We start from the raw sequence: 27,023 nt of genomic DNA on the forward strand, positions 1-27,023 counted from the left end.
ATTTTTACATTTCAAGACACCCTTTAGTTCACATATTTTAGACCGGACCTATAAAACATTGTGTCATGTATATTTGATCTTAAATAACCTTTAAAATGTTTGCTTTTTGAGTTTGTTTTTAACTAAAGCACAATACACCAAATAGGACCAGTTTATCTACACAAACCTGCCAATATCATGATTAGAACAAGCTTAATGACAATAAAAACAGCCTTAACAGCTATACTCTTTTATTAGTTCATGATCACTGTATTTACTTTTTCAAAATATTTATGCCATTACCAAATATTTTATATTTAATTTGATTTCTCAAGACAATCTGGAGACCCTCACCTGAAATTTCATGACCCAAAGTAAGGTCCCAACCTCAACTTTAGGAACCACTGGCCTAGGCAATATGAATTCAAATGATTAGCATTTATATTTACTAAAACACAATCTTATGAAATAGAGCAGTCTATATTACACCACAGAAGTTCACAAACCATTTAAAAAACAATTTACAAAACCTATCCAAGCCTAGTCTGTACCTCCTTGTTGCAAAATGCCACAAACAGACATGAGTCAGTTGTGTAGAAAGAAATGTTTAATAGAAGTGAAGGTAAATAAATAAAAATCTAAATGATAAAAAAACAGTTTTCATCATAAATGCATAAAATAAAAAAGCTCATACAGTATAGTTTTGTTGTTACAGTGTTACTGTGACACAGATGTTTATAATAGTGCAATTTAATGCATACAGTAGTAGGAAAAGACTAAAAAAACACACAAGTCAATGACAGAGGTGGACATAAAATAAACATGTAGAGTGCTTTATACCAGTAGCTCATATAGTCCGAAGAAGACTTGTCCACACAGGAAAAGCATATTCAGTTATCTCACTGCAGGATGATACTAGATGCCACAGTTTGGAGATATCTGTGTGACTGAAGGCAGTGCTTCTGCGATAAACATCTGATGAGACTGCAGTGCATTACAGACAATTTCACAGTTTAAAAGCTAAAAAGAAAAACATTCAAACACCTCAATTCTGGCATCTTCCTTATTTACAAGCCTGAGACCGGAGCTTGCACAGAATGAGACCTCCTAAAATCTTATAACAAGAGATGTGCAGATAAATGTTACAACTCGAGAAGGAAGGAATGTCAGTTATTTGGTCTGCTTATAACAAAAGAAAGCTCACTGGAACAGGTTTTTTTAAAAAACAAAACTTTGGTAGTGGCTGTTACCAGAGTTAGCTTAAAACAATATTTTACAAATAAAAAAATAAAGACACGACACAAAACAGACGACTTTGATTTTGGATACAAACTGTTTGGTTGCGGCAGTCTGGTAAAAAACAAAAAACAACAACAATGTTGTAGCCAGATTGAGCTCAGAGAGATTACTTTGGGTTGTCAGTGACTGGATTACGCTGGAAAGCTCTCTGGCATCTGAAGAGCCTCACACCAAATGACAATGTTTACAGAGCAGATAACCTTCCAGTATAAACAGCTGAGATTTTTTTTTTTTCCAACAGAGGTGTGAAACTGGTGGTGATGGGGGAGACGGTTCAGCAGGGAAAGAGGTGACAGCTAACAGTGTGTGTCTGCATGTGTGTGGTGGTACTGGGTGGGATTATGGCCTGACTGGGAAGCTGGGCAAGTGGAGGAGGAGGAGGGGGGATAATGAGGAAGAGGATGGTGTGTGTGTGTGTGTGTGAGACAGTTAGTGTGAGGTGGAGGGGGAGGGGGAGCGAACAGAAGGGATGAGATGTGATCATTTCTGCAGCTCGTTTTGTGTTTTCCAGTTTCTTCACCTCAGCTCTCGACTTTGCGGAGACTGGACCTGCTGTACGAGTTTCTGCGAGACAAAAAGAGAAGGTTACAAAAGGTTTGGTTTTTTTCTGTAAAATTAATACTACAAGTTCTTTTACGCATGAGAAAATGTCTTATTATTACTTGCTGTTGGAAGGATAAAGGGCGATAACGTGTCTCTGGTTGAGTACTGTTACAAAAATATCTCATGAATCAGTGCTATAACTGTCAATTTTACAGAAATTGTGCCATGATTTGGTGTGGTAGTGGCAAAGTCTGAACCCCAACTTATACTCTGAGCGCTAACTGAACGAGAACTGTGTGTAAAACTGTCAATAACTGTTGGAAACCAACTCACCTTAGAAGACGGAAAATGTTGTAACTCTGTCAAATTTAGTGTGATAGTAGCTGAACGTTGTCCCCAACACATACTTAAAACCAAGACATTAACTGTTGTTGTCAACCCTGTTTGTCTGTTAGCAAAATATCTCATGAATCACTGAACAGATTCTAGTGAAATTCTGTGAAAGTAATAATTGGACGTATATCTACAACTGATTTACTTTTAGAGTTGACCCAACTCACCGCAGCTAACGGACTTTAGCCTACATGAAAAATGAATTTACCTCTGTGAAGTTTACAGATATTTAGTTAAAATTTGATGTCGTAGTAGCTGAGAGTCATTTACAAAACATACTCCAGGCGCTAACAGATTTGCACACAATGTTATTTTTAAGGCTTGAGCAAAATGGCTGCAAGTCCATCATTTCTCAACAAAAGATGCATTGCTAGGCCGTATGTATTTTGAAAATTTGAGTTATAAAATTTTTCTTTAGGAAACATATCACTGAAAAAACATTTTAGGAATAATAAAAAAAATATATTAGCAACTCACGGAGAAATTGAAGTCAGTTTAGTCACAACTACATACTTTAAACTTGTATTTGGAAGTTTGTACAATCAAATAATTGCTACGTTTAAATTTCTATTGTCCTGTGTCATACTGTTGTCTCCAGCTCTGTTTCTGATTAGAAACCAGCAGTCCACTGACTCACATGTAAACACAAAGCTTCTGCCAAAGGATGATGAAAACAAAAAAAAACATATGGTGATAATTTCTAGAGTCAAACAAGCTTCAGTTCTGTAATCAGTGCAGCAACTTTTATCAAGAACTGCAGTAGGGTACGTATGAGGTTTGAAGCTATGACCAAAGTTTGGTTTTATGTTTCTCTATTGTTACAGTTCAAGAAGAAGTATGAGCTCATGTTGTGTGTCCCCGTGCACACGTTAATGTCTCAAATTACCGTTGTGTTTGCGTAGCTGGAGCTGGCAGGGTTCTGTACAGCTGGGGGATCTTGCGGTTGATGAGAGGACCCAGAGCTTCTTTCAGTTTGATGTAGTTCCTCTCCAGCTCTCTGTGGTACTCCTTTTGGTCTGGTCCAATCAGGGCTTTATTCTTCCGCAGGGCGTCCTCACACCTGCGTGACAAATACCAGAGGGGACGCAAAACGTCGGGATTTGTTTTTCTTGGTTACATGTTAGTCTGTGCCCGAGGTGTGGAGTGTGTCATCACCTCTTAGTGAAGTCTTTAAAGCAGAGGCGCAGCTTGTTGTGATGGCGAAACAGCTTTGGATCATCGGGAATATCAGAGAGAAAGACCTGCGCCACTTCAAGAGGACCCTGTGCAGGGGGAGAAACGGTTACATACTGGCTGAGGAATGTCTAAAAACTGACTCCGAACTGAAGCCTGATTTTAACGGGAACTTGAGAAGGTTTGCTTTGGACAATTTAAACAGATAAAGGTTTTAAATCAAATCAGGCACCTGGTTGACAGTAGTGCCCACACAGCCCTGCAGCACCATTTGAAGCATCTTAGGGTCTGCAGGGTCTTGATTTGTGGCAAAAGCAAGCTCCTGAGTCTTCTTCTGCATGTCTTCAATTGCCACTTCCATGGGGACAAGAATAATCTGCAAAAACAAAAACAAAAAAGGCAACATGCAGAGTATTTTTTTATAAACGTCTGGTCCCTCCAAAACAGACACCTACCTCCTCCTTGTGGATAACATTGATGCGGGTCTTTATGTACGGGAAGGCATGAGATGTTGTCAGGATGGTTTTGCGTTTGTACTGCTCATACAGGTCTCCGTGGGCCCGGCCGTCCAGAGTGAAGGGAGTGCAGTACATGAAGGTGCGCAGGTTGTAGTTCTTATCAAAGTAGGTGATTCTTTCTTTTAGCTCATATGTGTCAAAGAAAGGCTCAACATAGGTGATCTGGAGGTAGGCCTGTAAGAGTACAGTTAAAAGTTCTTAATATTATTACAAGTTTTTATTAGTTATAAATAAAGATGTTTTTTTTTTACCTTATTAGGATCCAGTTTGGTTTTATCCACTGGGTTAGAGTCCTTGATAATTTCCACTACATCATCACCAAACTTCACAGAGTAAAACTCCTGCACAACAAAGAAATAAATCTTTGGATGTAAGTTTCTCTAAAGACACTTTTATTAGCATCATGATAAATCTACTTGCCTCAAGCCTGTGGGAGATTTCAGCTAATTTGGTGATTGAAGGCTCCTTGTAGACAAACTCTTGCTCATCCAAGTCTCCAAACTGGCAACCATAAAAACCAACACGGAAGTAGGTCCCAAACATTCTCTAAAGACTGGAGGGGACAAAAAGAAAGAAGCTGAAATAAGTGAAGTCAGCTGGTGGAAATAAAAAAAAAAAAACCCAACATAATGCGACAAAGATGAAAGCACATTCATATCCCATTTTAGTTTGTGGACAATTATGCAGCTTTTGAATCAAGCATTTTGGTTATGAAAGTATATGTAACACAGTTCTAAAGATAAAAAAAAGGAAAAAAGAAAGGAAACTGTTTGCAGTTTTCACTCACCATTAACATGTCGTCAACACATGGATGGAAAAAGGAAGTAATAAAGAAAAAAAGGTTATCAGTGCAAAAAGAAATGAATACTACAATATTTGTTTTCTCTTTAAACTGACTATACTTAATATAAGTAATGAACTTGTTACCTCCCATCCTGAACTCTGGAAACATTAAGAAATGAGAAGACACACATTAGATACAGCATAAAGTGAGCTTTTTTTGTTATTTGCTTCTGATCCTGGAATCAGACTGTTGACTAACTTGATTGTAGACTTTGTTGAAAGCATCCTGCAGCTTTCCATGCACTGTTGACAACTTTTTGAAGTCTCTGTTGGCTTCATGGATGGGCAGCAGAATCTTGTAGACTTCATTTATAGCCTCATACATTGCTGCCTGTGGTTAGAGAACAATGAAACAATTTTTTTTTTACACACACCACTCAATCACCTAACTTTTTTTCAGCCGTGTTAATGTTGAAGCCTTGCCATGTCTGACTGCATGTGTCCTGTCACCATGGAGTCAGAGAATGCGAGTCGTACCATGTTAAAAGAGGCAGCTGCTTGCTCCAGGAGGCCCACCAGACCAGACTCGCTGAAATACTTTCCAGCACAAATGCCCTCCTCCTCAGGGGACAAGATGTCATCTGATACTGCTGACTCCTCTAATACGTTTGATGAAATATTCTGTGAGAAAAACAACAAAAGTTAGGATGTAAAAATCATGGTTTAGTTTACTTAAGTGTCCGAGAATTATTGAATTAAACTGCTTGAGCTGACCTGAAATGTGACACAACCTATAGGCAGGTAGCGGCAGTCCTCCAGCATGTTGAGGTACTCTGCCACCAGCGCTGCACTGTGGACGAGACAGTGGGCCGCCTCTGCGTGGTTCCCCCTCTCAGAGTGTTTCCCTGCCATGTTCTGAAGCCAAGTCAGGCGCAGGTCAGGAGAGTTCTGGTAGCCTTTGGCAATCCTGAAATCAAAAATAAAAGAAAGAACGATTTCAGTTTTATGAACAACACTTTCTTTGTTCGCCTGCTTCCTTCGCCTGCATCCTGTTACCTGTACATCAGGTCAATGAGCATTTCAGGATCCTGCTGATGCTCTTTCATCTTAACAGTATCAGTAAGAATCATGTGCAGGTTGAAGACCAGATCCTGAACCTGTGTAAACATCACATTAGTTGAGTCTTCTCCTTTTGAGCAGCTTAGAAAAAAGTCTGAAACGGTGTAAGCGGTCATCTACCTGCTCTGGGAAAGGTGTGTCACGCAGCTCAAGGTCTTCTTCGGCGTACGTCAAGATTGTCTTTAATGACCGACGAAGATGCTCTTCATTAAAGTTCTGTGACGTTCCCACCAGCGAGGACAGAGACATGGTGACCTGCATCTTTACTCGGGCAAAGTTCTGATACCAAACAAAGAAAAAGGAAAAAGAAATTACACCTTTGATAAAGTCATGATGTTAGAGTAACAACACAAGACTGTTAAGCTGCTAAAGCAGACAAGGTAAAACAACTTCCAACTTACATTCCCAATCTCAAAGTTCTGCCTCATGAGTAGGTAAAGAGAGGCGGAGGCGTGACTTCTGACCGAACTCACACTGCTGCTGCAGTGACGGAGGAGACGCAGGCACAAATCTGCACAAAGCTCCGTGTCCTCCTCAAACAGCATCTCTGGGAACTGCACAAAACACATGTTTGTAATAACTTTTACACAGAGATGAAAAGATGTAATGAGCTAGGTTTCAGTTTAGCCATTTCAATGAGTTTTTATACAAAATAAATGTCAAGAATACATAAATTATTACAAAACAAAAAAAAAACTTTTTTCATTTTCTGTAATTTTAAGGTTCTGTAAAAAGATGTGTGAGAAATAATAAATCAAGAGCAAATCTGGCGACACTAACTGCTGTACACCAATAGAAACTGTTCTTGCCTTGAAAACAAGCGCCCTCTGTGTAGTGAAGCAGTGCTGCAGAAAGAGGGCGCTCTGGTTGCCTGCCATGCTGTGGAGAAGCACTCGCAGAACCCCGCCTAAAACACTTTCTTTCAGTTCTGATGCAACCACAGTCTGAAAGATGACAGACATGAACTTTAGAAAAGTTCTACATAAAAAAAGGTCAACAGTGTGTGATAACAGAAGGAAACGTGCCTCCTTAATTTTCTTTTTTACCTTCACTATAATTTCCAGTGTGTCCAGGACGATCAGAGAGGCCTCAGTAGCCAGATTCCCATCCACCACAGACTCCTGCTCCATCTCAGCCTTACTCCTGGAAGATAATATTTTACAATCATCATCCCATACCTTCATCAGCTCTTTTTGTATGAAAACACAGCATACTACTCCACACAGTTAACACTAATTCTAGTACAATAAAAGGACATACTTGTCGACTTTGTCTGTATTTTGTTTCCAGTGAGTGACGTTCTTTCTCCACCTGACATTCTCCTGGCCATAAGGACTTCTTTCTATAAATTTTAAAACATGTCAGAGAACAAATCATCATTTTTCTCGCTATAATATTGAGTTCCCATGATATTTACCTCTACAGCGGCGGACCATCTCCTGACGGGCTCCTATTGTACCCAGGATAGCTTCCTCCAGCCGGGCCTTCATGTCCTGAGACTTTTTAAACGTCAGGCTGTTGATCCTTTCCAGGGCCTTCCTCCCCTGCACAGACGATGTTCAAAATCAGTCAGAAAATATCACAGATGTATACTGAAAGATGAATACAAGTGTGTAAGGTAGGTTTAGGTGGTAATCTATTTTAGAAATATAATACAAGGAAAATAAAAAGAATGATGACTAATATTAAAACAAAATTGAGTCACATTTGTTAAATAAGAGCATCCAGCAAAACCAATGATCATTACAGTCATTTTTCTGACAGTGAGTGTAAACAGTAATATAATTAAAATGGTAAAGAAGTTGTGCCTCTCTTTACTGCACATTATATTTAATGCATCAAACATTACTTTCAGTTGGAGGATGGCAAACATAGCTACCCTTACAAAAAAGGTTCTCTCAAATGTAATTATTTGTGCTGAAAAATTTGGTTTACTTAAGAAATCTATACATTTCCTGCAGAGCTGGCAGGTAAAAATGCTAATTTTGTCAGCACTTCATTTAGATTTCCTGTTTGCATTTTTCACCTTTATCAAAATCTTCGTAAGAGTTGTGGGTGGGACAATTTGCAAACATAGAAGCATCTCCTTTTGAGCATTTACTCAAGTCTATGAGTGTGAATCCTAGTCTAAGTAGCTGCTGCACCCAGTTGCTCGTATTTCATGCCGTGAGAACACATTTCCAGCAGGAAATCCCAGTTTGTGATGCACAGCTGCGAACAGCAACTGTGGAAAAAGTCTGGACTAATCTGATCACACATGTTCTTAAACATCTGGTGTTTACGTAGAAGAGGCTTTCTGAAAGTTTCGGTTAGGACCAGTTAGGACCTAAAATGAAAAATCTGGACTTTTTGACCCCTAAAATTGAACATATTAAATTAAGACTCTTTATGACTTTCAGATCCTGCAGAAACTCTGGTATAAAAATAGCTGTTCTTAAATTAGAGAGTTTTGCATTTGTGATTAGATTTAAAACCAATTTTCTGTGAAAAAAAATTGTCATGAATAGTTTTTATCCATTAAGTCCTTCCGGAGCTCCTTCCGCGTGTCAAAGGACAAACAAATTTGCAAGTTTAATTCCTGCCTACTGCGTGACAGAGGAACGATAACCAAACACTCCTAAACTCGCTGAAAGTTCCTGGTTATTGTACCTTGTATTCAAAGCAGGAGACGCAGAGATGAAGGAGATCCAGCAAACGGTTGATTTGTAGCACAGACAAGTCAGAAACCCAGCGCTCCAGGAGAGCTGCATCTGCATTCTTCAGCACCCACAGGAAACACACCAGCAGGGTCCTGCTGCACTCAGCAGACAGAGAGCTGGACTGGCGAGTCGTCTGGTACAGATAAAGACATACATGAAACACCAATCTTGTAATGAGCTTCAAAACATAAAATAAAGAGTGACAAGAAGATAATGAACACAGAGAGCCACCTACAGGACAAAAAGAGCAAACAAACTTCAGAAAAGAACAAAAATTTGAAATTGCTGGTTGATTTTTTAGGTGAGTTTTTTTCTGGAGAAATCTTTTGTCAAACTGAAGCAGCTTCCTTCTACACAGAGGCTGATCTGTGACCCATCAGCCCAGGGGATCAGTTTGACCCTTGCTGCTATCACTTACCACCGAGGGGAGGGCAAATGGGTTTGCTTTGGCATGCGGCAAAGGAGAGCCGGCAATTGCCATGGCAACAGACTGACTAATAATGCTGCCACTGTCTGGGTCAGTATCTTCAGCGACGGTAGAGGCAAGGCGGACACGAGCAGAAGAGTCTACAAAGAAACAAGGAAAGGACCCTCAGGTGTGTGATACTGCTGCAAGTAAAATATTCTTTAAACAGTGGAAAAATATATGAGCTGCTCATAAAATTCCGCTGACCACAGAAGTCGTGGAGCTGATGCAGTGTCTCCATGACGATGGGGGCGAGCGGCAGGTAGAGCTTAGCAACGTGGGCTCTGACCTGAGAGTCCTTGAAGCGAGGGTCTGCATCATGGCTGCACAGCAGGGAGTGAACAGCACTGATGGCCTTTTTATGGAGGAAGAAAACCCTGCAGGTGAGAGAAGAATAAATCAGTCATCTCTGTAGTATTTCTCACAGAAGGTTTTAAGTTTCTTTATATTTCACTTGAAGACTTTTTTAACTGCTAATACATAGAACCCACCCTTCGCCTTCAGGGTCAAGAATGAGAGAGAGCTCACTGAGCAGCAGGCCAGACAGGAAGTGCTGCTGGCGAAACGGGACCGAGAGTTCAAACATGGTGGCCACACCCTGGTCTTGCACCATACTTGAAAATGCTGAACTCTGAAACATAAGGTAATAGTAAAAATGCTGAATTATACAGAAAAGTTGTCAATAAAAACCTGTTCCACATGGGAACAAAAGTTTTAAAACACAAACTGATCTTTTACACAAAATCTGCAATAATAATATTAATAAACTATAAGAAGTTTAAATTATTTGTTTGAACGCTGATTACCTGTTTTTTTTAATAAGTTTTTTGAAGTCTAACTACTTCTGTGAACTTTGTTTTAACTTTTATACTAATTAAAATATTTAACTTTGTTTACAATTATATTCAGCATGAAAGTACATTGAGATCTCTTCAATTCCTTTAAAAACATTGTCTTTGAAATCTGCTTTCGTGTATTTGCTCTATTTTTGTCTTCTTATGCTACTAATTCTATACTTTTAGCTTTTAGCTCCCGCTTCAGTGTTTTTAGCTAAACTTTTGCTACTTTAAGCTAACCTTTTTTTTTAGCATTTAGCTAGTATTTTGCTATTTTTAAGCTTTAACAACTCAGTTTCAGCTTCTTCTTCAGCAGTGGGAGTGCTGAATGTAAAGTCGTTCAGCATTCACACTGCATGTTCTCTAGTCATATTTTATTTTGCAGCCCGCTCCAGTACCTGTGACGTTGTGGAGGAGGTGGAAGGGGAGGGGGACGCCGGAGGGCTCAGAGTTGAGCAGGGTAAGTTGAGGATGGCATAATGCTCATGGCTGCAGACAATACGAATAAAGTCCATCCTCAGGGCATTCAGAGAGCTGGGATTCTGTGCTGTGTGGAGCTTGTTAGCAATCTATTAAACACACAATTTTACGGACAACAGTCAGAGGAGAAGAAAAAGCTTTAGGCTGTTTGAAGTTACTGGAAAATGAATGTGAGATCAATGAGCACCTGCTTGTAGTAGGAGCGAATGAGGTTGAAGACAAAGCCCCGGTCCATGAGAGACAGCAAATCATTCAGGAAGAAGGCCAGACTGCTATTTAACCTCTCCACAAGCTCCACATCCTGAACGAAGAAAGACAGAGGAGGGGATTTCAGGGGAGAAAGAAAAAGAGGAAGATCAATATTAAGGAAGAGGGAAAAGTAAAACTGCATTATATATTTGAAACAGTCAACAATGCTCAGTTTGTAGGTAAGAGACACAACATTCCATCTGACATGAACATCACTCATTCTTTGCTGTTCTGAAGACTCCACTTGATATTAAATGAGCTGAAAGCAGGCCTTCCTTCAGTGTGGTGTGTCTTTGAGGGCTTCGTACCTTGTGGTATCGGCTGGCGATGTCTGCGCTGATGGCACAAACAAGCGCAGCAATGTCATCAATAAAGCGGTCTGGGAAACGCTGGCGCCGGGGAGAGTCCAGTTTGGAGGTCAAGAATAAATGATGAGCCATGCTCTTAGTCTGTAGGAAGGTTTGAAAATACAAAGCTTCATCACTTCACAATAATATTGCTATTCCTGGCTTAATTACTATGATTTTGATCTATTCCTTGTGGAAGTACAGAGATTAGACAAACATATAGAGTAAAAGTTCTTATAATTTTTAATAAAAATACAGACCATTAGCTGGAAGAAAAACCAGGCCTGCTGCAGAGCCGCCTCCCTCACTGTGCTGGTACTGACCACCCACTGCAATGCCAGCTCCTCGTGGAGCAACTAAACACGGACCAACACAGCACATTTTACATCACTCCAGAAAACCATTGTAGAAGGATTCTGTTGAATTCACTAAGAGTCATCTACACTAAATGTTGTTTGCAAAAGTCTAAAAACAAATGCCTAAAACTACTCAAGTACTATTGTAAATCTGACTAAAACATACCTTTTATTTAACAAAAAAAATCAACTTCATTAAATGAAACCAGTTTAAAGTTAACTTTATTTAGTGTAGTTTATAAAAACATATTTCAAACCTACCTCAGAAATTCAGATGTTAAATCTAATGAATGATGATAAATGTTAATGATGCTAACACATAATGAATATGTCAGTAGGTGTTAGTTTGCCATTAAGAATGCCACTTTTATGTTGTTGGTTTTTTTTTTTCTTTTACATTAGATTCCAGTTTTACCTTTTTCATAATCTGCCTTGTGGGAACTGTTAACAAGGCCACGCTGTCCAGAAAGGCAGACATGCGATTGCTGCTCTGGTCGCTTGGCTGACATGAAGTGATGGTGAGGTGAACATGGAGATGAAGACAGTGACATGAAAATGGGTGAAATGGGAATGGGTGGGTGACCAGAGAGCTTTTCTGTGAACTCTGATGAGCGCAAGGCCGGAAAGAAATCTAACGAGCTTCGGGCGGCGCTTTTGTCAGTTGAACACCAGACAAATGGCTTGTTAGGCAGCAGAGAAAAGAGGAATATCAAAATGATGGAGAAGATGGCAGTGATTTAAAAAAAGAAGCAGAAAGAGGGATGCAGAGAATGAGACATGCAGACACAAATACAAAAAAAAGGTTCACTAGGGATATTTTGAGATGGAGGTGATGAAGAGGAGGAGGAGGAGGAGGAAGGATTTGGCACCTGCTTGAGCTCACAGCTGGAGTTGGGGTTCCGGCGTAGCACAGATCTGGACCCCCCAGGGGCATAAGCAGAGTTTACCCAGGAGTGGGAGCGGTCAATGCCCTGCCATAAGCCAGCGATGAGACACACATAACACACACACACACACACACACACACACAAAGTGTGGCAAGAGGCAAGGACACAATGAGTAAAGGGAGGGTAATAATCACACAAGATATTATTTGAGGGTGAAAATCAGGAAAAAAAAAACAAATAAAGGAGAATAAAAATGAGGATAAAAGAGAGGGAATGTAGGAGAACAATCTGGAAGAACTAACAGAAACAAGAGACAAAAGCAGAAAGCATAATTGAATTGACTCGGCAGTGATTAACTACTGGAGCTTTCAGTCCACTTGAGTTTACTGTGAAGAGTCAAGACACTGTCATTAAATCAAAATAACTGCTTTAAAAGAAATTGGCACAAGGGGTACAATACAAATATAAAAACAGACTATAAGTGAACATTAACAATCTTCAGATCATATTTAATACGAAATTTGAAACTCACTTTGCTTCCTATGATCCTTTGGACTTCTTCGTCAGGAGAAACTGGTGTGCTGGCCAGGTCAGGATTGGAATTGCTAATACTTTTTGAACGTGACAGATGAAGACTGCTTGGGCGGCCTGTTGCCCTGGACAAGGTAGCATACTGCAGAGGCATCTCATATGACTGGGCGCCTGCTTCTCAGGAGACAAGAGGGTTACAGATATTACAAAAAAAAAAACAGACAAAAGTCTGACAGAATGACAATCTTTAGCCTGTTTTTGCTGCTTCATATGAACAGGTTGCACAGTACAGTGCACTCACCTGCTGGGGGCAATGCAGGTTCAGCAGTGGGCAGGCGGAAGACGTAATAAACATAAGATGCCAGCAAGTTGTTGCGGCCGTGCTGATCTTGATTTCCTTCCAGGTTTTTGTGGATCTGGTTGACCAGCAGAGCCATGGCTTCAAAAGCAGCTCGGCCAAGGTTCACTGGTGTTTGTTTTAAAGCACATTTATTCATCATAAACATGTTATTTTCCCAAACAACACTTCAGAGCTCCTAAAATAGAGCTGATTGTGAAACATCCCACTCACCAATTTGACCTGCAATGACTGGAGGGTACACAATCAGCTGAATGAGTTTGTTGAGCAGCTGATGTAGGAACCTAACACAGGTATCCAGTTGAGCCTGTTTCAGAGCTGCCATGCTGGCCTTAAGCTCCGCCTCCATGTTTGCCTCAGTTATAATTACATCCCTAAGGCGGAAAGGGAAGGAGTACTCCTCCAGAACGTAGACCAGAGTAAAAAACTTATCCAGGTGGGGATCCTACAGGTACAACAATAACACAAACTCATAATCAGCAGATTGATTTGTCAAGAACAATTATAAAGATACAGAAGGTGTTTAAAAAATAAACTGTCTTTGGTATTACAAATGTATAGAATTTAAAATTAAATGAATTCCCTGCAACAGATTTTACAAAGCTATTACTCACTACTGTATAATACTTTTTGGTCGTAGGTAGCATCATCCATAATGTTTTTTTTATTATCCTTTTACAAAAAATACCTATAGGGCTTTACATACTATTATATAAGACTGAGAAGGTGTTTTATTCAGTGTAATTTAAAGTTTAAATGAATAGCACTTAAGGCTTTAACAGTAGGAGAAAACAGCACAAGGGTAAGAGAAAAAGCACAGCATAATGAGCGCATTTGTGTACCTGAGTGTGAACAGAGGAGGTTGCTGTCACCTCGACATTGAACACTGCTTTGTGATTATCCACCCACTTCATGCCTGGAAGCTGAACCTGTCACAGAGGAAAATTTAACTCATTTGATTCACAGTAGCCTCACAAAGAAACGGGCGATTGCAGGCGAATTGATATTTGCACAGTTTATTGAAAACCACTCACGTCAGGAGTGAGCACGGAGTAGCTCGGCGGAGGCTTCTCCACAGACACGGGAAGACTGAAGGGGCCGGTGCGTAGTCGGCCGTGTTGCATCAAAGGTATCCACTGCAAGCACAAACACATGTGATCTCTCACAAAAAGAGCTGTCAGACAAGTGAAACGTGTGGGTGAAAGCATTAAATGTGAGCCAAGAGTTTACTAACAGTGTAGCCCACAGGGGTCTCCAGAGGAGTGTTCTGTTTGGGCTGGCAGCTGATGTGGTAGAAGGTGAACAGTAGATGGTGGTTGTCTGTCAGATTGGCAGGAATCTTCATCTTCATCTCCTCATAGAACTCAGGGGACCTTATGAGCAAAAGTTAAACAATGTTCAACACAAAGACAATTGGAGGAAAGAAGTCAGACTGACTCAGGCAGAGTGTTTGAGCCCTACTTGTTGTGGTAGATGATGGGAGTGTATGCCTCTTTCATGAACTCGGCACAACTTGACTTGCCAAAGAAAACCTGGTAGAAAAGGAACAGCGTAAGAGTAGTTTTCAATGATAAAAAAGCTTCTTTAACAGTCTCTGCTGCTCTCAGGTTCATACATTAAACTGTGTGATGTACAGTTTTATTTGACACAAATATTGTTATTCAACACTCTATAGACATCTTTACAAACCTAAAACTGTGAAATCACTCCTGTTTCTTCCCTTATTAAATTGTTTCACATGAATACTTTTTACTTGTCTTCACAAAAAAGCCAATAATTGTATCCAAATGAAACAAACAGCTGCAGCTAGGCTCCTAATTGAAAACAAATAGAATAATACGTGACTCCTGTTTTTTTGTATCTTCAGTGGTTACCTGTTATTTTTTTAATTTATTTAAAACCTTGGTGTTAACTTTAAGATCTTTGCATTATTAAAATTGAATATATATTTCTGACTTCTTGAAGCGCAACCCTTCAACTCAAACTGTTCAGAGAATAAAAGTAGTTCCTTAGACCCAATATAAATTTTTAAAGTAAGGATAATCTTTCTTAACTGCAAAATGAGCTTCCATGGTGTTTGTTTACACTAATAAAACTGATAGTGTAAATAAATCTGATGCACATTTTGCTGTAGCCACTTAGTAACACTATGTATTTAAAAAATCTGGAACATTTCAATGAGGAAAAAATGCATTAGATAAAAATGTTGTTTTGATATTTTCAAACTTTTTATGACCTATTTATCCTTCAGTTCTAATTTACAAGGCATCAGGTTGTTTGTGCATCAGCTACTTAAAAAGAAAGAAATGTGCAAATTTAAATGTGCTGAAAATCACGAGCTACGTCTTCACAGGACATGTCGACATCACTGCTTTAAGCTGGTCTTTGTAGCTGACATTTCATTTTTTTCGTCACGTGATTGTCCTTGAATGTAACCCACCGGTAAAGCTTGACTGGGGTCTTCTCCCGCCATGAACTGAACCTTCACAGCGATGTTTCTCACTGACCCCTGACGACTGTTGAAGTTCAGACTTTGTGGGTAAACATAGAGCAGGTTCCTGAGCGGTCAAGTATTGCATAAAAAGGTGGAAGAAGGGGGAGACAACAAAAGCAGAGCTTCATAAATGTAAAACTGTGATAAGCAAACTTTTAATGCTTCCTAATCTGTCATTTTTTTTCAGCTATATCAACAATATCTCCGATAATTATGCTTCAGTCTTTCCTGACAAACACTGAAAGTCTGGATTTAAGAAAAAGGGCACACATCAGAGGAGTGTGACCCAACAGTTTTCAGTAGTGAATGTCACCACCTCTTATCCAAATCAAACATCAGGGGTAAATATTGTTCATATTTTGAAACAGCTGATATTAGTCACGTCAAAGGGAAAATGACTCTTCACCTTAAAAAATTAAAACATGAATATATACTAACTGAACATATCCTGATACTTCTCATTACTATTTTTAGCTCCAAAGAAGGGTTTTGCATATATTAGTATGTATGTTGTAAGAGTTTGTGACCTAAATGCCAAAATTAGTCCAGGTGTTTGTGCTTTGAGAGAAGGTCACTGAGACCAAGGCCACGCACTAGACCTGTGATCAAACCACAAAAAGCTAATATTTTACCATGGCATTGCATGAGCAATCACTATAAAAGGCACACAAGCCTCCAGATTCATCATTTTGTAGCCGATGCCAACCTCTGCACAGCTCGGAAAATAATGCATCATTTTACAGCATTATTTCCAAGTTTGCATCAGCTTTACAGCAATTCTTTTTTTTAACTGGACATATTGCTGTAGCAAAATATATATATATATATAAAGTTTTTAACACCTGAGACAAGTAAGTAGGAAAAAGTTATCAGAATGATCTGGAGTCTGTGCCTGCTTTGTGTAGCTGGGGGTTTGAGTGCAGTCCATGCAGGCCCCATCAGGAAGACGGGCCGGATGGAAGACAAGGCCGCGCCACAGGAAGAAGTCAACGTGCTCATGTTTGGAGTCATACAGCTCAGCGAATCGCTTAGCTATGTGTTTGAAACCACCGAGGCGAAGATGAAAAAAATCAGCCAGACGCTGAAGGCTCACGAAGATACTCTCCAAAAGCTGGGGAAGCAGACCGAGCAGGCCGCAGAGACCGAGCAACAGATAAAAGAAGTCGTACAGCTGCTACAGGTAGGAAACAACAGAACAATGTAAACAATGGATTCTTCATGGAAGGCTGAATAAGATAATGTGTAGTAAAATCTGCGGAAGCACAGATGGGTTGAGGCAGCGTATCAAGTGAGTCCCTATCAGAGTAAACTGCTGCAGACATAACACAAACATAACAATGCTGACGCTATTTCTATAATAAGTCTTATACTGCTGAATGAGCTTCAACATCAAACCATTTCTTTTTATAATCATCTCATGATGATTTCATTTACTGCATTTTCCTCGTGTGCATGAATAGATCATATTCTTTCATTCATGATAGGGTATTCAAAAGCATGAGAGTGATGTATGTTATATTCTGGGACAGGCAGCTGCCAGCTTCACTGAGACTGTTGTTGAAGAAGAGAATAACATGAGCAGATGTTCTTTTGTCAGGCCCAGATGGCAAAGCAACAGGCTCAGACCCAGATGACTAAGAACCAGCTGAACAGCATCGAGAAGGACGAGGAGGAACTGAAGACAAAAGTGAAAAGGCTGGAGATGTATCTCAACAACTCTGCACTTGACAGCATCAAGGAGCTGAAGGTAAATCTGAAAACTCCCCAAGGCGACTCAAAAGTAACTCATTGTCAAAAAAATCTAATAAACTATGTTTTTTTTTTTCATTTTAACTGTATCCCTGCTTTTAGGATCGAGCTGAAGAGCACTCCAACATCTTGCAGGGTTTACAACTTTTGACCCACTTTCAAAAGGAGAATCTCAAAAATCAGAATGAGCAGCTTTCCAAACTGCAGAAAATGGTAATGTGCTTGCACCACACATTTCATGTTTTTTTCTTTTTAGTTTTAATCAATTTCTTTTCACCAACTTTGCTGTTTTCCATCCTTCTTCCAGAGAGGAGCGATGGCGTAGTCGTTTCAAGATGCACCACTACTCTGAATGAAGAAGTCCATGGAGATTTTAACTCCTCATTGTCACTGCACTCCCTTCTGACCAAGATATGCTGTTGATCGATTGTGTATTCACAAAATGTAACCTTATATTTTCATTTAACCATGTGTTTTTGTCCTGGTTGATGTGGCTCTTGTACCTTTTACTGGAGTATTTTTGTACCTTTTATGTCTTCATGTTCATAGCAATGTTTTTACAAAAAATATACATCAAGAATAGGCTGTTAAGTGATTAAAAACTATATTAGAATCTTTTCTTGTTTGTAAATGAATTATTTAAACAAGTATGAAAAAAGTCACTTGCTTTTTTTCTTTTTTTATCTTAAACAACACATCAAAAATACTACATTACAATTAAAACAATTTTTCTGATACCCTCTATCCTGCTTGCGTAAAACTACAGAATGACCTAAATACAGGAAAAAAAAAATCAATATTCACACATGGACACATGGAGAGGCACGCATGCAATGAACGGTTGAATATGTATTTGTTCAACAGGTCAAGCGTCTGTTTGCGTGGGTGCACCTTTGAAAGCTGAACACTCACCTGTACGTGGTGTGCGGCGTGTATACATTGCGAGCGGGGAACTCCAGCACCTCTTTGGTTGGCCGAACACGCGGGTCTGGGTAAGGCTTCACATGCAGCAGTTCTGGCGACAGACAATAATGCGGCAAGTCTGGAGCTGGAGATATGTCGATCTTCAACTGAGCTAAAAGACAAAACAAATAATTTGATGCATGGCAAAACCAAACAAAGTTAAATTAACATCAGTGATGAACCTTTAAGCATAAATTCATATGCTGATTATGAGAGGGTGTTGTGTTTACCTGTGACAGGCCTCAGTCGTCGCAGGACGGAGGACGGCCTGCGCATATCTGCCAAAAATTTGTAGAGGTCCTCATCACTCAGTCTATCACCCTCCTTGGTATAAACAAACAAAGATGCAAAGTTAACAGGATACTCATAATACTTTTTATCTACATCAAGAATGAGCTGAACACTGTGATTCTGACTGAAAATGCAGAAAACTGTGAGATCTACATGTGGACGCTTGGGTTGAACTGTTTATTTATTTCAATATTGCTCTGAAAATGTCCTGCATTAGGAGAGCTGTGTCCTGTAGAGATTTTCAAGGTTTGCTTATTTTAATACAATTAAAGCCCCTGGAGTAAAATAACAGGACATACTATATTATTAGTAAAAACACAATATTAAAGTGGAGACAAACAGCCAAACAAGTTGTAATGAATTAGAATAAAAATAATAAAAGCTATGAAGTAATACAATACATAGACAACAGGCCTGGGTGCCCTCAATGCAGCCCTGAAACAAATGAAATTTACATACCTTAAAATCAATGAAATATTAATGTAAAATAAAATATGTTCAATAAAAAATGCAGACAGTTTATATTAGGGTTTGCATTTCATATAGGCAACAAGCCCAAATTGTGTTTATTTCTGCATGTTGAGAAAAAGTGAGATTGCATCAACGTGATCATTGTTGGCGCTGAGTAGTAGTCCTGTTGTGTTACAAAATTTAAAAGGTTTTTCCAAGACAAGGAGGAGCAGATGAGACAAGAGGAGGTGGAAGAGGAGTTGAACCAGATCGGTGGAGAAAAGGGATCTTCGTCCCGATTCATTCAGTGAGTCTAAACTTTTTTTACCCACTTTTCCCTGCAGGGTCACAGGAAGCTGGTGTCTATCTCCAGCGGTCATTGGGCAAAAGGCAAAGTAGAGTCTGAAACGCTCGAGTTTTATTTTATTAATGTTGTTGTCTAAAGCTTTTCCTCCATTTTTTGATATTGAGAAATGCTGAACTTTATTAGTAAAGTAACAGGTAATTGAGCTGTTTTACATCATGGTATGAATAAACATGAATGAGTCACTAATACCACTGTTACACAGTCTGACCTGTTTGAAAAAGTTGGTTACAGTGAGTGTTGCTGGGCGGAAAGTAGCAAAGTTGCACATCTCATCCCCAACACTCATCCTCTCAAATCCCTTCTTCTTTCTCTCATTCCAGGTTCCATGACCCTTTCGTTCTAGCAGAAAGACAAACCACGTGAAGTTAGATACTTTCGTCAATGTAAATGGCTGAACACTGTAGATTATGAGAATGGGAAGTTTTAAATAGCCTGCATTAAAAAAAAGACAACATCTGGTATAAACGGTACCAGAATCGGAGTCTGGGTCCGACCGATCAAGACTTCCCACGCTGCTGACGATGTTGAGCAGATGAATGGCTGTCCAGGCAAAAGGCATGCGAAAACGACCGAGACGAGCACAAGACTGCTCCGCCTGAAGACGCAGCTTCTCCAGCTTTTCCTTGTGCTGCAGTGCAACAAGAGGGATGAAAATACGCTGAATCAGCCAACCAAGTTAGCAGATCAAACAGGACAGTAGATATTGCATCTATTCAGACAGAATTGAGTAATATGTGTGGCTAGACTTTAAAAAGGTCCAAGGTGTACACTGGCAGTAAGTGCAAAGTATTGCAACAGTAACACATATTGGATCAGTACCTTAGAGGAATCAGATTCTTTCATCACCATGTAGGGTTCACAGCATTCCCCAATATCTCCCTGCTGAAGGACTTTTTCAAGCTGAAACACAATTCATGCTTAGAATTATTGCCTCTAATCAAAAATATTTATTCTTGACTTACATATTTTAGGCTCCTAAGTACCTTAATGACCAAAAAGATATCAGGGGAAGGGTATGTGATGGAGAAGATAGCAGAACGAGCCAGTGTGGATATGGCTATTTGAGGCGTATGAGGTTTCAGCAATCCCTTCATCTGATCCGAGTTCAGGTCAAAGTAAAAATTCTCCGAGATCTGTTGGAGAAACAAGAAAAGGGAAAAAGTGAAGATGACCCACAGTTGGAAAAAAAGACAAGTTGGAAAAAAGCAAAGGGGGGACACGGAAAGACAACAACGGTGATGGACATTAAAGGATTTTTTAATTGAGTTTTGACCCAGTGATCTGAACTGCAAAACCACTTTGGACCATTTTCAGAAAGGGGAAATTCAATTAGTCAACTATGAGCTCAGAGTTACATAAGTGGCTTTACTGAGTGTATGAGTGCTGATTCAAAGAACAATCATACATTAATGGAACACACACACACAAAAATGATACCTTTTTCTTTTCCCTAACGTCATAAAGGGCAAGGGATCCAAATATTGGTTCAATTTCGATTTCAAACCTGAAAAACATCCATGACATACAAATACTATTAAATAAGGAATACATTGGAGTATTTATTTTTTAATTAGAATAAACAAAGGGAAAAGACATATATAAATAATAATAATAATATATATGCTGGTTAATCCTCATGTTCCTCACTTCAGAAACAGACACTTGACCATAATCCTCTGACCACAGTGTTCTTTGGGCACTTCAGGCAGAGAACACCTCTCGACTGCTTCATCCTGCCAGAGAAAACAACAGTCACATATCAAGAGAACATTTACACAGATGTCACAGTAGACAAATGATGCTGTGTACACAGACATAAAACAAAAAGACAGATGGAGAGAGAAAAAGAGGAAACAGAGGAAGGAAAGGCATAACATTCACTTTGGGTGACACGTTAGTACGACTGGACATCCTCTAAACACCAACTACACGTTGTAACATTTCTGCCAGAGCAGGTCAGTCTGAAGGAGAGATTTCTGTAGAAATATTGTCTTAAATCTGTGAGTTCAGTCTGTAAACTCTGTTTCTTTTGGATTCCTGCTGATGACATTTGACAACAAATGCAGCATATAAACAAAATATTATTTGTTTTTCTCCACAATAAGGGGTTGCATCACCTGTTTGTATATATATGTCATAAAATAATGTTTCATGTATACAGGTCTGTGTTTAGTGTGTCATTCAGACAGAAACAGTGAGTGCCTTCATCTTAGCTGTTTAAAGTTAGCACTGAAAGGACTGCATGTAAACCTGACAATTAAACAGCCTGTAAACTAAATAAGAATCATCAAAATATGGCTGCTTTTGTTGTTTTTGGTCTGACAAGAGCAGAAAACTGAACTCTCAGGTTTGAAGTAGTTTGTGAACTGTTTACATAAAAATCACTTCAGCTGTGCATCATTATGTTTTCTATTTAGATGATTATTTATATCTAAAAATGTATTATTGCCTTCAAAGAAATAATGCTAAAAAACTGAAAACTAGAGAAAACCCAACCTAAAAATGGTCATAAACTAGAATTCAGGAATCATGTTTGTCAAATTATTCCACAGGATTTGATTTGAACTGTACGAGCTGGTTAAACACAAACCTCGTCAGGGGGAGAGTACAAGCCGAGCAGGTCACTGTGGCGCCCCTGCGAGCGTGCCTCAGTGTTGTGACGGTCCATGTCCTCTGCAGCTGTTCGTTCCAGCACAGAGGGGAGCAGCACATCTGGGGAGGAATTCTTCAGGTCAAAGATGCTGGAGGCCCAGCTCCCCCGAGGAGTCTCATCGAGGCTAACTGACCGCCGCTTTAAGTCATCCTAAACAACAACAAGAGTACATTCTTTTACATTTTTACCCAATCAATATGATTTGCAAGGAGAATGAATAGTAGAAAAGAGAGCAGATAGTTCCTCTTGTTCATTATAGATGCTGACAAGAATACAACTTATATTGCCCTTCCCACTGTAATGGCTTGCCAACATCTTTACCTCTTATTTCAGGCAGAAAATGATCAAAGTTTCAGTGGATTCATGTTTTGCTTTTAAATTTTTACTCGTAGTAACCCTTTACCTTGTTTATGACCCTTGCCTAACTGAAATGACCTGTGAGTGTTTAAAATAGCAAATCCTTATAACATCACTATCAGCTACCTGGTCATCCTGGCGCTCCGAGGCAGCAGCCTCATCCAGTTCAAAGGTCTGTTTGACCAGCCCTCGCTGCCTCTCCCGCTGTCGCTCCGAGTTTTGAGGGGTGTATGTGGTGCTGTAGCGCTGATATCTACAAGAGACAAAAAAAAGAGAAGTTGAAAGTCAACATAATATTGCAACTGTCCATTATGTTAAACATAAACAGGCAAAATAGTAAACATCATTAACAACTGATTACAAAGGAAACTCTTATCTGTTAGTAGCACAGCTTCAGCCACTTACTTTCTTTGAATGACAAGCCAGTCATCTGTGTAGACAGCCAGGGCATCTCTCACTCTGGGATCCAGAGAGCTACATAGAAAAACACTTTAATAATTTAGGAAAGCATGCTTTAATATGTATGTTGATTCAGTGTCAAAGAGAAAGGCTTTGTTCTTTCCCCTAGTGATGCATGTGCTCCATTACAGAGCGCACTGTGCAGGCAGTAATGTAAATCCCTTAGAGGGATCGGAAGTAAAATAATAAACCTAAAGATGTCTAATAGTAGCTGGACTTACTCCTCCTCCTCAGGCAGAGGGGGCTCCAGTGTAGTGCACTCTTTCTCCTGCTGGAGGAGCTCGAGGTCATCCTGGGGGAACTCCATGAGCTGTCTGAGGGGCCCGAGCTCCACCCCAGGTGGGTGACTGCTCACATACTCCTCAAAGTCCACAGGCTCAACCACCTCCGTCAGGGGCAACTGTCAACAAACATTAGGCTGTTATGTACCCACAACTATGACATGACCATCATGATATGGGTGTAATATGATCAGCTAGATCAGAAACATTCACTAAGGACAGAGCAATAAGGACATGACTGCCATTAAAGACCAGTATCAGTTTCTGGCATATGTAAAATAACACAAGGAATTTAATAGGTATTTTAATAATAAAATGTAATTGTATAACTTTCTGACTTAATGTTTTTGTCACAAAAAAAGGTTTAATTTATATGAGTGTCTGATTAAACTTATAGTGTCAAAGTTTAATAGGGTCACAGAAACCTACTGTGTTCGATAAATGTATGTTTTATTTTCAGATGTAAGTTCTTAGATCTCTGTGAGCATGCATGTTTAAACTTTACCTGGCAGCCAAAATAACACAACTGAGCAAGATCAGGTGCAACAACAAGTTTTAAAATGGCCCCCCCGCAGCTCTTGTTTGTATCTTCTTCATATTTAAACTTAAAACTAATAAACAGATTCACTTCTAGACCTTGCTAATTGCATCTTGAAACCTGCAGGCCTCTGACTCTGGCATTTTAAATACAGGGTGACTCACGGGGTGGTGTGCACCTCCTCGTTTCTTGGACAGCTGAGGTGAGCCATAGTCTCTTGTCACTTGTTTTCTGACCTCTGCTGCAATCGTCCTGAGCACAAGAAAGATTTGCCAGAAAAAAAAACAAAAAAACAAGTTACATTTAAATCTAAGAGCAAAAATAAGATGTATAGTTTGGGAAAAGTTCAATCTAAATCGGCATGTTTGTGTGTATCCATAGAGCTTAATGTCAGTGTAATAATTTGTTACAGAAATGATCATGTTTATCTCTCACTTTCATTATCCAAATGTCTCCTAGTGTAGTTGCATGAGCGTATCCACTTGCATTGTTAAGCCTATGAGTTTCAGACATATCCTTTATGAACTAAGAGGCCCTTTCCCCATCCTGAGGGACAGCAGCTGTTAAGGACTTGGATCTCACAGAGACTTAGCGAGCTGGCTCCCCAGATCAGGCACAGAGCCAGACTCTCTGTTCCAAACTGTTATGAACAGCTTAAAGACAAAGCAGGAGAAAACCCCAATCCGCCCAGAGAGAGCAAACAGCTGCTCCTTTAGATCCACAAACTGCCTGTTTCACTCATACTCAAAGCTGCCAAGGCTTTGACTTTTCCGTTCAGGGTACAAACTCGAGCTAGGGTCCGTGCCTTCCTGTGCTACTACCTGCAAAACGCCTTAGGACACAGGTCACACAACGAGCTTTTTACATGTTGAGGTTTATGAAACAGTGTGAAACCTGCACATTTAAACTTAAAACAGGAAAAGGAAAGTTAACAACTGCAAAAGCAATAGCCAGAGAGGCATTTCCCACCCTTTCCTGCATCCGGCATATAACAATGGTCTTGGACCCACTACAGGAGACAGGATCTGAGGAATGCTATGGTATACTGACAACATAGACCAAAGCTACAGCCCAGGAATGAGGAACACAAACTTTTCACTTGGGTGAAAAAAAAATCTCTGGCAAGTGAATGATAGTTTATCATCTTGTTTGTCTTGGGAAGAAATATCTGGTTCTGCAACAACAAGGCGTTTCTTAAAGACAGTACATTTTTGTGAAGGTAATTTCACTTGTAATAAAAATGGAAAGTACCTCAGGCAATAATCAGACTGGTTACTAGCAGAAAGGAGGCATTTCCTTACACACTTATAAAGGATGTTATTTAAAGACTGAACAGACAAATAAACAGCCTAACATTCTCCACAGGTGTAATCGTGAGAAATGGGAGATTTCCAGGTCACAGAGGATTTATATTTTTTATCAAAATGAGACACAAGAACAAGACAAATGAGCGTCTCTCAACATTTTTAAACACACCCAAAACAAAACATCCAGAAAGTAGAACAGCCTTCAGCTCTCAACACTGATTCGGGTGTTTACACCAAGCAGCTTTAATAAACCGCGGCTTTATTGGAGCCCTATAAACTTCTGTATTTATGCTGAACTGTTCGTATTTTTGTTCGTTTCGAGTCCTAGCATACGTGCTATATGTGTGCATACGGTCCAGCGGTCCGGGGTCACTCTGCCTCACTGCGAGACTCCTGTGGCTGTGAAACAATAACTTCGCTCTCTGTCTCACCGGTTGATTTTATGAGCAAACGCCCTCCGTTCGCCTGTCGACAATGTCATTTCTCGTCCCCATGTAAAGAAAGTCTTACAAAATAAAAACGAAAGTCAAACTGAAAGACTTCTTCTGACTGCCGTAGCTTCGGGTCGGACCCGTCTTCTTGTGTTCGGATGCGGACCTCTTCCTTCTCCACGCTCGGACCAGACACAAGGAACCCTCCCTGTTCCTCCTAGCGGCCGGGAGCTGAACCGGCGGCCATGACTGCAGCAGTGAGTGCAGCAGCTACACTACATCCGGTGCATGTCAAAATAAAAGCTAACTGTCTTTTCTCATGCTTGCTTGACTACATTATTCGCAAGTAAGCAACTACAGTTTATAGGTTAAATTCTGAAACAGTCATTTTTAAATTTTTAGCAGTTACAGTGATAATTCGTTTGTTTTAATCGCATAACACCAACGTAAAAGTGTGCCTTATTTTAACGTCACTTCCGGCTATGCTGTTGCTGCACTCTGGTTTGTTTTATGCTTGGTAACTACCGTATAGCCATATAGGCGGAAATCTCACCTGACCGGTTTAGAGTGACCTAATAATGGCGCACTTGTGCCAGTTTTCAGTTTCACAGGTTTCAGTTCTGTGTAAAAAATAGGAAGCAAATAAAAAAAGGTTTCAAAGTCATCTGAGTGAGGTTGTGTCTTAAATGAACACGACTTTGACGTGCACGTTTTACAACAAATAAAAGGCAAGGTTTTGTGTTTTCAACTTTTCCCATTCAAGGAATTTCGTTATGTTTAACTTAATGCAGATAAATTAATTCTATCAGTATCCTAAGAAAATGAACGCAATAAATTTACTTAAAAAAACAAAAACAAAAGTGTTGTACCAAGATTACACCAGCAGATGACGCTGTTCACCACGATTGGTAAAGAAAGAGAGCCTTGTCTCAGCAGTGATAGTTAAACATGTATTTTACAATTTTGACCTTACCAAGGATAGTAGACTACACATGCAAAGGAGAGAAGAAATAGCTGCGGCACTATTTATCATCTACAGTGACAGTGTGTGGATACTTTAAAGCCTGAATATGAAGAGAAACATCGAGCGACTGTGTCTACAGGCATTCTCTGTCTCCTGTTTGAGCAAATAAGAAATGACAATGTCCGCATCTCTTTCCTTTAATATAAGACTTGTCAGTTTATGATCATGTCAGGTGCACATCTCCCCCCTTCCTGCAAGCAATCACTCCAACCCCCCATCCATCCTATGAGAAAATTATAAAGCCACGCACACTGCTGCAGCCCAACCTCACCCCCACCCCCCTTTCTCCTTCTACCCCACAGTCATCCTATTCAGCACCCTGGAGAGCTGCTGCAGGTACTCAGCTGTCCTTTGTGAAATGGCTGATGAATGGCATGGATTGTACAGGAGTGATGTGAAAAATGAACAAAGGGTAGATGAGGAGGGAAAAATAACCTTGCATGACAGAGGCGTTGCTGTAGCTGAGCAAGGACAGACGTCTCTGGGATATTTAGTGTTAGTTTATGCATGGAACATCTCTCAGTGCTGCATGAGCTTACAACAGGCATGAGTCTGGCCCATGGACTGTGCTAATGAAAATAAATGAAGCTTCAGCTCTCCATCTCCCACATATACAGGCACGCTTCCACCACAATGCCAAAAC

At 39.9% G+C, this 27,023-nt stretch overlaps 2 protein-coding genes across 5 annotated transcripts; one reads left to right on the forward strand and one right to left on the reverse strand.

Moving 5' to 3' along the window:
* Positions 1-571: 571 nt before the first annotated feature.
* Positions 572-25,560, reverse strand: LOC108243720 (dedicator of cytokinesis protein 7). Of its 4 annotated transcripts, none has more exons than XM_017429347.3 (50): positions 25,357-25,560; positions 23,783-23,870; positions 23,021-23,199; positions 22,746-22,814; positions 22,467-22,593; positions 21,921-22,133; positions 20,978-21,063; positions 20,768-20,834; positions 20,314-20,463; positions 20,150-20,230; positions 19,802-19,958; positions 19,539-19,669; positions 18,453-18,546; positions 18,172-18,334; positions 15,457-15,574; positions 14,478-14,548; positions 14,251-14,389; positions 14,051-14,152; positions 13,859-13,945; positions 13,230-13,461; positions 12,960-13,124; positions 12,660-12,832; positions 12,110-12,211; positions 11,656-11,742; positions 11,145-11,240; positions 10,846-10,986; positions 10,476-10,589; positions 10,207-10,377; positions 9,464-9,603; positions 9,180-9,349; positions 8,925-9,073; positions 8,457-8,639; positions 7,225-7,351; positions 7,068-7,149; positions 6,854-6,950; positions 6,617-6,751; positions 6,209-6,361; positions 5,928-6,086; positions 5,745-5,845; positions 5,463-5,655; positions 5,226-5,369; positions 4,948-5,079; positions 4,833-4,847; positions 4,326-4,451; positions 4,157-4,246; positions 3,843-4,079; positions 3,620-3,763; positions 3,370-3,476; positions 3,101-3,274; positions 572-1,842 (listed from the first exon to the last, which is right to left on the reverse strand). In XM_017429347.3, exons 1-50 carry the CDS (start codon positions 25,404-25,406, stop codon positions 1,800-1,802), a joined length of 6,354 nt encoding a protein of 2,117 aa, XP_017284836.1. In that variant the 5' UTR covers positions 25,407-25,560; the 3' UTR covers positions 572-1,799. The 4 variants fall into 4 exon arrangements, with proteins under 4 accessions (XP_017284836.1, XP_037834540.1, XP_017284839.1 ...); XM_037978612.1 differs by having other exon boundaries at positions 12,660-12,829; positions 25,357-25,406; XM_017429350.3 differs by lacking the exon at positions 12,110-12,211.
* si:dkey-114l24.2 (uncharacterized protein LOC107990273 homolog) lies at positions 16,217-17,877 on the forward strand. The gene is made up of 4 exons (XM_037978614.1): positions 16,217-16,690; positions 17,108-17,257; positions 17,362-17,472; positions 17,567-17,877. Exons 1-4 carry the CDS (start codon positions 16,385-16,387, stop codon positions 17,582-17,584), a joined length of 585 nt encoding a protein of 194 aa, XP_037834542.1. The 5' UTR covers positions 16,217-16,384; the 3' UTR covers positions 17,585-17,877.
* Positions 25,561-27,023: the final 1,463 nt, after the last annotated feature.

Source organism: Kryptolebias marmoratus, linkage group LG12 (genome assembly GCF_001649575.2).
Source record: "Kryptolebias marmoratus isolate JLee-2015 linkage group LG12, ASM164957v2, whole genome shotgun sequence".
Lineage (NCBI taxonomy): Eukaryota > Metazoa > Chordata > Actinopteri > Cyprinodontiformes > Rivulidae > Kryptolebias > Kryptolebias marmoratus.

Excerpts from the sequence above, each read along its gene's own strand:
- si:dkey-114l24.2 (XM_037978614.1), top strand. The coding sequence starts at position 16,385 with ATGATCTGGAGTCTGTGCCTGCTTTGTGTAGCTGGGGGTTTGAGTGCA. Across the intron at positions 16,691-17,107 it reads AAGTCGTACAGCTGCTACAG|GCCCAGATGGCAAAGCAACA; the intron begins GTAGGAAACAAC and ends TTCTTTTGTCAG. Across the intron at positions 17,258-17,361 it reads ACAGCATCAAGGAGCTGAAG|GATCGAGCTGAAGAGCACTC; the intron begins GTAAATCTGAAA and ends CCCTGCTTTTAG.
- LOC108243720 (XM_017429347.3), bottom strand. The coding sequence starts at position 25,406 with ATGACATTGTCGACAGGCGAACGGAGGGCGTTTGCTCATAAAATCAAC. Across the intron at positions 12,212-12,659 it reads AAAGGATCATAGGAAGCAAA|GGCATTGACCGCTCCCACTC; the intron begins GTGAGTTTCAAA and ends GGCTTATGGCAG. Across the intron at positions 5,080-5,225 it reads CAGCTGCCTCTTTTAACATG|GCAGCAATGTATGAGGCTAT; the intron begins GTACGACTCGCA and ends CTCTAACCACAG.